Here is a 10,376-nt window from a genome sequence, read left to right on the forward strand (position 1 = left end):
TTAATGAAAAAGAATAAACAATTTATTGTTAATTTATGTCACAAATATATTCATAATATAAATGAGGATATTCTTCAAATATACATTATTTTACAGTACACAAATCCCTTCCGAAGGGAATCATTCCAACAACAGACAGTGCTGTTATAAAAAAAAGAAAATGCTGTGGTTCTCCAATTTAGCAAAAGAGCATTCATTGACAGACACACTGGAATCAGTATGGATTCAAACACACTACTTAACGCATTGATATGAATGCAAAACTGTATGGTGTGTGTTTGTGCGTGTATGCAGTGTGACAGCAGTCCACATTAAGTGATGAGAGCCCAACCTACCTGGGGTTCTTATGTTTGTTGGTGCAAAACGTCAGGGGTGTGCGTTAAAAGTCTGTTATTGGTATACCTTTGCATAAATAGCCCTTGTAGGTCAGGACTGTAGTCTAACTCAGTGGGTCTCAAAAGTGTGGTCCAGGTACCCTCATGGTTCCTTGAGGGGGTTCTAAATTACCTCTTACGGGTGTGTAACTCTAGAGAGTGTACAAATGGAACCAAATGGACCCGTACGGGTCCATTTGGTTTCATTTGTACACTCTCAAGAGTTATGGGGTTCCTTGAAATTAAAAAGTTTGAGAACCGCTGGTCTAACTGGCCATGGACCGTGGCGAGTGACGGGGCTATTGTGTTTGACACACTGTGTGGCAAAATAGCCTATACTTGTCCATATAGGCCTACATGGCTGTCCAGACATGAGAAGTCAAACAAGGCTTATTAGAACCAAAGTCTTTCTCCACTCCTTGAACTTAATGGCATTATGGAGAGAAGCGTCAGCTTGACTGGCAAAATGAGGTTTTTTTTTTCAGGCAAGGTGGTACATGCTGTATCCGACGTGAGCCGCGTAGAGACCCATCGGGGAGACCGGCAACGAGTGGTGCCTCTGGAACGGGTGAGAGCCATAGGACGCGGGGACGTGCGCACCGAGGGGAAAGGAAATCCCGAAGGCCGGGGGAAGCATGGGCTTGGCTGCCATTTTCAGTTTCTCCAGCTCTGCCTCCTGGAGCCGCTTGGCCTTGGCTCGCCTGTTCTGGAACCAGATCTTGACCTGAGTCTCCGTCAGGTTGAGGGAGCTGGAGAACTCGGCGCGCTCCGCGATGGAGAGGTACTGCTTCTGGCGGAACTTTCTCTCCAGCGCGAGCAGCTGGGACGTGGTGAACGGCGTCCGCGGCTTTCGGTTTGTCTTGTGTTTTCTCAGCGGACACGCAGGGGGACTCAACCGTCCTGTGTAACAAATGAAATGAAACGTTTTAGCATCATATACTACTCGACACGGCCATGTATGGTGCGACAAAAGTAGGATATGGCATGCCAACATGTCAGATTACTAGCCTTGGATCAAGACTGTCATAGATGTATTTTATCGAGTCTGACTTTTACTTTCTATAGATGACTTTTACTTTCTACGAAAGTAAAAGTCAGACTCGATTATATGATAGTCTTGACTGCCAGATTACGATGGCTGTTAGGGATTTGAAATCCTAAAACAAATCATAAAGTGACATGATTGTGAAGATAAAATGCCACAAAATGTAACGTCACGGTTGTTAGTTACGCATGCATGCTGAGGGGAAATGAAATAATAAAAACTTACGTGGCGGCGTGGGAGAAAACCGGGGACTCTGTATCCAAGAACTCCTATCGTTACTGTCCGGGCTCTCCGGTTTAATCAGCACGTCGTCTTGCTGCATGTTCATTATGTCGCCGACCGAAAACGAAGACGAGCCATGCATGGCCAAAGAAGAAGTAACCGTAGAGTCTAAACCCATCCTGGGGCCGTGCGCTTGGGACGTCCCGGCGCCGATCATGCTCGACGCCGGGTCCGCGGACGATGATGACAAGTCCCTGCTTATCGGTTTCCTGTCGGCCATCAGCGCTTCCACGCTGAAGGGGAGGATAGCGACCTTCGGCTTATTCCCCGAACCCATCGTCTCCTCCGCTGCGCCCAGGCTGGTCTGCATCTCACCTCCTCTGCTGCTTACGAGAACCGATCGAGAGGCAACGATGTCCTCCGCTTTCAAGCCAACAGTTAAAGCTGACATGGCGACAGTTGGGGCCATACACAGGTCCAGACTTCTACTTGGAGGTAAAAAAAATAATAATAATAAAAAATAAACAGTCGTGGGTATAACCGAGAAAAGAGTCGCAGAAAGTTGTGCTGCTTCCTATCGTGACGGCATCCTCATGTTTATGTGACCAAATTGGCGTGCGCTGCTATAAGGCAGGCGTGGAGAGTGCGCCGTCCAATCAGAAACGAGAGGGGGCCGGCCCGGCTGATCCCACTCCAGCAACAGACTCGGCTGTTTGACTGGGAAAGTAAACAATAGTTATTTTACAACTGAGTTCAGATAAACCGAAGCAACTCCTGCTTGACAGAATTCATTAAAGAGCTAATTCCCACTAAAACGTTTAACCCGACAGATGATTGTGCTGATAGGCTTTACTTGTAGGCTACAATTAATGCCATGGGCATGTTTGTTAGCCTATAGCCTGCAGTGGTTCTCAGTCTTTTTAATTTCAAGGACCCCCATAACTCTGAGAGTGCAGAAATGGAACCAAATGGATGCTCCATTTGGTTCCATTTCTGAGTTCCTGAGTTCCAGAGTTACAGACTTCTAAGGGTCCATTTGGACCCCCCTCAAGGAACCCTGAGGGTCCCCGGACCCAACTTTGAGAACCACTCAAGTCTGACCTAGCCTATAGGTTTTAATAACCATGGGGTATAGCTTAAGTTTTTAATTTTAAACCTATAAGACTGAAATGCTTTTTTGTTACCAACCCTAAAGCCCATGGGAAATGTATCTTTGTTATTTCTGAAGGAAAATCATTCATATGAGGACTATTAGGCTATTATGCTAAAAAATGGTGCATGCATGGGAGTCCTGAATATTGCACAACAGTTTACTGCCTTCCTTTATGCGATGGGTCTCTTGCAGCGCGCTGTTTATTGATGGCTGCGGGGCTCTAATCAGATCGAAACACACAGGCCTTCGCAGTCATTTAGGGGTAATTATCGGGCTTGGGGGAGGAGGGATCACTGGGATTTCTTTCCTCCTTTGACTACATCCATTAAAGTCAAAAAATTGTGTGGAGTCTCGAGGAAGGGGGAGGAAGGATAGCGTGTATAGCCAGCGAAAGATTTAACCCAGGACTGTCATTGATTTACCTGGATATGTCAAGTAGTATAGCCTAGGCCTCTTTACAGGGGTCTTCAACAGGGGGTCTGGGGACCCCCAGGGGTCCTTGGGGGGTTCCAGGGGGTCCTCAGCAAAAAATATAGCATCACAATAATTTTAAACATTTTATCCATTTGCGTTGGGTATTCAAAAATTGCAGATCTACAAGCTCACAGCGTGTCACTTCATGCCAGCTGCGAGCTTGTAGATCTGCTATTTTTAATACATATCAAAATGAATAAATTGGAAAATTTTCTCTTCTGGGGGTCCCTGGCACAAAACATTTTCAGATGGGGGTCCTTGGCCAAATATATATTAGTTTGGGGGTCCTTGACATGGAAAAAGTGTGAGAACCATCAACCATGCACATATAGCATAGTGCTCTTCTTTATATCCAGTCTCTTGATGATACAATAAAACAAATTTTGTTCTCCAACTTCTCCCGTTGGGCGTGCTTGGATCTAATCTAGTGTTGTCATAAAATGTCATCTTATCAGTGCATTAACTTTAATCCCATCAATATCCAAAAATGTTCCTTCTCATAATCTCATTTCATATTCAAACACTTGCTTTAGAAGAAAACCGATGAAAAGATTAAACTATTCTCCCTTTTGCGGTGTTGTTCGTTCGTTCTCAGGAAAAAACGTATGCGTCGCTAATTGCTAAGCATAAACAATCTGTCACGATTTGTCAGTCTCCCTAATAGGCAGACAAGTTATGTTGTTTTTAGGCGCCAGCAGCGGCGTGATCAAAGCACTTTGACTTTAGGGAGACTATTGAAAAAAGTTGAACCCGCATCAAGAGTGCAGCCCGCCTCCTCCTCCTTTACCCGCCCTAGCCCTGGGACATTAGGCTATTCAGAATGAAAAATTAGCTTTCTCAGCCCGATCACACGCCATCAGTGGTGGAAAAAGTATACTCACATTTTTACTTAAGTAAAAGTATCAATACTGCAATGTAGAAGTATACTCTGTTACAAGTAAAAGTCCGGAATAAAACATTTTGAGTAAAAGTAAAAAAGTATTGGTATCAAAATGTACTTAAAGTATACCAAAAGTAAAAGTACTCATTGTGCAGAATGTCCCATTTGCAGATTGTCCCATTGCATTCATTGTGAGTTTGTAGATCAGCTATTTTCAAATGGCCGAAATGTATACTGAAGTGGTTCATGTACGTTTAATAATAATGAAAAAATCTACAAAGTAACTAAATTGGAAATACTCAGGTGAAGTACAAATACCTCAAAATTGTACTTAAGTACAGTACTTAAGTACTTAGTTACTTTCCACCACTGCACGCCATCTCCAACTATTCAAATGAGCTGGTGTAATAGTAGGCTACTGACTCACAGAAAAGGTCAGCGCTTCTTCCCACTAATTATTTTTGAGAGAGCCCCTTCAAACTGAAAAGGATTCCTCAGCTCCTTTGCAGGCTATGTGGTGATTAAAGTTAGGACGGTTGTACGCAGTGTAAATTCTTCACTTATAGCTGTGTAATTACAACATTCAAACTGTCATAGAGATTTATAAGAGGGACGCTCTCTGCTCTGACATATAGACCAGTGCTTCTCAAACTTGTTCATGTCAAGGACCCCCTAAAGGCTATGTATTTGACTGCGGACCCCCATCTGAAAATGTTTGTGCCAGGTCCCAGAAGAGAAGATATGTGTGTGTTTTTTTTTTTAATAATCCAAATTATTCAACATTTTTGATATTTTTTCAAATATTTTAAAAAATAGCAGATTCGTGACGTGCTGCAAGCCCCCCACCAAGGACCCCTGGGGGTCCGCGGACCCCACTTTGAGGACCAATGGCCTAGAGAGGGTATGACTTCTGAACACATACACCTGCTAAATTCACAGAGTCAATGGACTGCAAGCAGCCAGACCTGTGAGCTTTGGAGTGTGAATGAATGGCATTTGGAAGCTTTAAATGACCGTGAGGCACATTGTTACTTACTGGCAGCAAAGTGCCTCGTTCCGCCTGATTGCGCTAATTGCTTTGAAATAGGATACATTATCTATAATTATGGCGATCTCGGAGGAGACTGCCGGGCTGTCCCTTTCATCTTTCTAAACGGCATCATAATATCGCGATCAAATTAACTTCAACCCACTCAAATGCTGAGGCTCTGACATGCGCGAAAGCGTCAAGATCCCGACCCTCTCAGCAGCGGTCATGTGACAAATGAATCAAATCATTTTTAATGAATTAATATAGAAATACACTCTCCAACACAATTATTTATTTATAGCTGGCGCGTGCAAACGTTCTAGATAAACCGGAGTGGATGGCATTTAAATGTGAATGTTAATATACTCTCATGTAGATGTTTGTCATTGTCCCGACGAAAGTTATTTACTTTCACCAAGTGCAAATATTTTGCCTAAAATCAAATGCCTTTTGACATCAACTGGGCCTTTTATGTCTTTTAAGTCCAGATTGACAGACTTTGCATGAAAAGGGCTAAGACAACTTTCTGTGGAGACAACAATGGCCCTTTGTCTCGGGAGTCCCTGCCTCTTGATTCGGAATCAAAGGTAGTTTATGAAGTTAAACAAAGGCCTGATGAGGCTTACAGTTGTTTTGTATCTCGGGCTCAAACCCTCATTTGTTGCCTCTGGTTTTAAATGAAACGGTATGGTAATCACTCTTCTCAAAGGGCTCAGTGTTTGGGATGCTAATTGTCGCCAACATTGTTTTTCAACACCACTATCCCTATGTTCACAACGCAAATAAAGTGTAAACCCACAAGTGCAGATAGTGGCGATATATAGCCCTGAAGGCGCACTTAATTCCAGGTGGAATTTGCATTGGTTTTGTCCGCACGGAATAGATAGAGTCCCCCTTTACCCAGCAAAGAAAGAAAGTGAAACATATTGAGGAGGAACTGATGCAATGGTAGACACGTTAATGTATTTCATGTGTGCCTATTTGTGTGTTTATGCAGACTCACTTTACGAGTTGTGTAGGAGAATGAGTAAGTGCGCTCGAAGCCCCAAGCAGAGCAGAGGACGCACGCACAGGCACGCACGCCACACACACACACACACACACACACACACACACACACACACACACACACACACACACACACACACACACACACACACACACACACACACACACACACACACACACACACACACACACACACACACACACACACACACACACACACACGCGTGTAAAGCCCCAAGCAGAGCAGAGGGGACACACAACATCAAACGCAAAGGAGCGCTCAGCGCTGCATTGCCAGTGACTTCAAAGAGGCAACGCGGTGAACACGCAGTGCCATGCACTGCAGGTTATGAGCAGTGTTGCCATGTCGGCTTATTATAAGTGACTTTGGGCTTGTTTTTCTGTAAAGTTGCTTGTAAATATTGGTGGTTGCGTTTTTTGGGCTTGTTTCTAAAGTTGCTTATTTGGGCTTGTTTCCTAATGTTGTTTAAACCAGTGGTTCTTAAACATTTTCATGTAAAAACAAAAACAAATTAATATGTATTTGTAGACCCAACCTTCTGAAAATATTTTGTGCCAGAGACCTGCATACAAAGATTTTGTGGATTTGAAAATATTCCTAAATTTTCACTTTTCTTCTAAGATTTTTCTTTGAAAATAGATCTATAAGCTCACAACACGTTGCACCGCGACACGTTGTGAGCTTAATAGCCAATGTATATAGGGTTAGAGAGTGGTCATGTGGCCGCTTCTTTTGGGCTTGTTTTCATAGACCTGGTTGCTTATTTCTCTCGCACATTCTGGCAACGCTGGTTATGAGTTTAAGTGTTTCCAAACACACTCTGCATATAGGCTATATACTACTCCTGGACTCGGAATGCTAAATTACGCATCGCATTGCATGTCATTTTATCGGCTGTGGTCAACCTGACTGAGAAGAAACAAAGGTCACCTCTCTGACCTCTCTCTCTCTCACACACACATTTCTCATTTCTCATCAACATTATCCACGCACAGAATCGCCCAACTTTCTTCTGTCCCCTAGCATGAACGCACGCACGCACGCCCGCCCGCACGCCCGCACGGACGGACGCACGCACGCACGCACGCACGCACGCACGCACGCACACACACACACACACACACACACACACACACACACACACACACACACACACACACACACACACACACACACACACACACACACACACACACACACATATATATATATCAATGTGCCAACACGAGAAATTAGCAGCATATAAATAGAAAGTAGCCTGAGCTATAATCGGGTTTGAAAATATAAACATAACATAACTCATAGCCTATAGGTTTAAATGTAGGCCCTATATGTCTCTTTATGTTTTACTCGCTGAACATGAATGACAATCAATCTTAATGATGTCCCAATTTAGAAAATGCTTGAGCTTAGGCTATTTATTATAGAAGGCATAATCATATACTCGTGCATTCCCCCATCAGGTCCTTGCATGCCACAGACAACAATTAGGCCTAACGCAAGAAAAGATCATCATAACAGCCGAGCATCCTTCTTCACATAATAATAAGCTATATTTAAAAGCATGATTATTTGGAATGGATCGGCCCTGCAGACGGCCCATCTATTGGCTCAGCAGAATAACAACAAGGGAGTCAATAGGCTATAGGCCAGTGGTTCTCAACCTTTTCAGGCCGTGACCCCCCAAAATAATCATATTTGAACTGGGGACCCCCCATCCTGTCAAGCACTTGGAATGAGGCATTGTATTTTGTTTGACTCGGTTCCACAGATAAATATTGTGAAAATAGCCGATCTACAAGCTCACAACGCCTTGCAATGCAAGGTGTTGTGACTTGTGAGCTTGTAGATCGGCTATTTTCATAAATGTTGCCTCTTTCTTATATTATTTGACAATTTGGCCAATGTGTGACCAGTTGTTGGTGTTTAAAAAAAAAATGTTTTTCTTAAATTGTCATTATCTGGGAACCCCCCAAAAATGATGTGTGGATCCCTCTGGGGGTCCTGACCCCCAGGTTGAAAACCACTGCAGTAGGCCTTGTTATCAGAGGTAGGACTGCAGCAGCAGCTGCACAGCATTTCAACGCTGGAATATAACGTGAACCAACGCACGCGTCATGAATCATGATCACGTTTCGTTTGAAACTTGTTACTACCAAACATATAGGTCGGGACCCAATTGTGGGTCGCCGACCCATTTTTATGGGTCGCGACTCGCGAGTAAATATCCCTTTTTCCCCCCGTTTCCTACATTTGTATTATTTCAAAATATTATTAAAAAAAGGAAGATTGATAATTTGATAAATAAAAACGTAAGAAGTAGCCTAGTGAAAATAACCGATCTACAATCTCACAACAAGTGCCAAGCAACACCTTGTGAGCTTGCAGATCTGCTATTTTCACTAGTTTGGGTCCTGGGCAAACATCTAATTTCTCTTTTGGGTCTTGAGTTAAAACGTTATGGGAACCACTGGGCTAGTCTTAATAGTGTTAACTATGATAATCAGATCTATCACGGAATGTGAACTTCTCTATTCAATCTCCCTCACCTTTACACGGGTGACAGGGAGGGATGGATGGATGTATCCCAGTGGTTCTCCCTTTTCAGGCAGTGACCCCCCAAAATAATGATATTTGAACTGGGGAGTGACCCCCCCCCCTGATAAATATTGTGAAAATAGCAGATATACAAACGCACAACGCCTCACCTCAGGCATTGCGAGCTTGTATATCGGCTATTTTTGTTTTTCCTCTTTCTTATATTATTTGACAATTTGGCCAATGTTTGACCAGTTTTTATATAGTTAGTTGTTTATACTTTGGATGCAGTAATGGTCGTTTTATTTTCCTTTCTTTAAAAACAGTGTCATTAAACATTAAATTGTCACTTCACTGTCATGGGGATCACAAAAAAAAAAATCGTGTGGGGACCTCCCTGGGGGTCCCGGCCCACAGGTTGAGAACCACTGATGTATCCCACGGTGAAGCACGGTCAGAAAAGAGGGACCTCAGTTCCGTTGTCGCCAGCCTAGCGGGAGACACCATATTGTTGTACGACTGCGTCTTTAGAGGGGAGATATTCCCGTGACATCGTCGCATCGAATGCTCGGAAACGCTTAATTTGTGTCATTCGCGAGAGAATGCGACAGACAGCCGAAGATCTGCTGTTGCCTGTGGTGAAACGGAGCCGATAATAATTGTTATTGTCATGGAGCCATTTACTTAATGTTTTCTTTCTTTCTTTCTTTTTCTTTTCTTTCTGTCTTTTCCCCCCTGTTGGTAGCATATAACCTACATTTTCTATATGTAAAAGAATATAGCCTACTCGACTATGGACACGCTATGCAAAAAAATACATGTTATAGCCTATTCAATGGTCAACATTGAATAAAGTTTGTTGTTTTTAAGATTCCACCAGACTTGTAACTTGATACGATTTGAATTTATTCTCAATTTAACTTCTATTGTTTTTTCTTTATTACAAATTATTATTATTATTATTATTATTTTCATTAACAATGTCCTACTACTACACCTAATAATAATAATAATCATAATCATAATATTTTTTAATAATAATGTAATGTATTTTTTTTTAAATGATAAGGCCTAGATAAAAAAAAAAATACTACAAGTATTATGATGGGATTTGAAAGCCAGTACAGGCAGTTTGTAAAAAATCAAATCAGAGCCCACAATAATTTGTCATAAATCAAACCCTTATTTGTATTGAATGGGGAAGCATTTTGGGCTAAAATATTCTATATACACACCACGCACACGCACGCGCACACAATTTAAACTTGATAGTATCATCACGGTCCCTCAATCCCCATGGCCTGACCCCTGGATGACATTAAAATCAAAATGATTTCATCAAATATAAACGGCCGTATCTTGACGTCTGCACCTATAATAATGTCTTGCGCACAATCCTCTGTTAAAGATAGATAAAATTCCGGGGCAAAATTTACAACATTCCATCCTTCAATCAAAGACATCTCAATTACCCGAGGTATTGGTGTGAAATTGAATTATCGCCCCTTTATTTCTTTCACGTCATTAAACATGAGTCCCACTATAAAAATCATTTGCAAATCAGTGGGCTGGCTAATATGATATAGGTCATGTAAATAGATTGATTAAAGCAATGACAAATCATGGAATT

At 42.4% G+C, this 10,376-nt stretch overlaps 1 protein-coding gene across 1 annotated transcript; it reads right to left on the reverse strand.

The window, feature by feature from the left end:
- On the reverse strand, positions 1-2,223 carry msx1a (muscle segment homeobox 1a). Its single transcript, XM_084062007.1, has 2 exons — positions 1,645-2,223; positions 1-1,274 (listed from the first exon to the last, which is right to left on the reverse strand). The coding sequence occupies exons 1-2, from the start codon at positions 2,108-2,110 to the stop codon at positions 856-858; spliced, it is 885 nt and encodes a 294-aa protein (XP_083918133.1). The 5' UTR covers positions 2,111-2,223; the 3' UTR covers positions 1-855.
- Positions 2,224-10,376: the final 8,153 nt, after the last annotated feature.

The sequence above is a fragment of the Gymnoscopelus microlampas genome, assembly GCF_963454915.1.
Source record: "Gymnoscopelus microlampas genome assembly, chromosome: 7".
Lineage (NCBI taxonomy): Eukaryota > Metazoa > Chordata > Actinopteri > Myctophiformes > Myctophidae > Gymnoscopelus > Gymnoscopelus microlampas.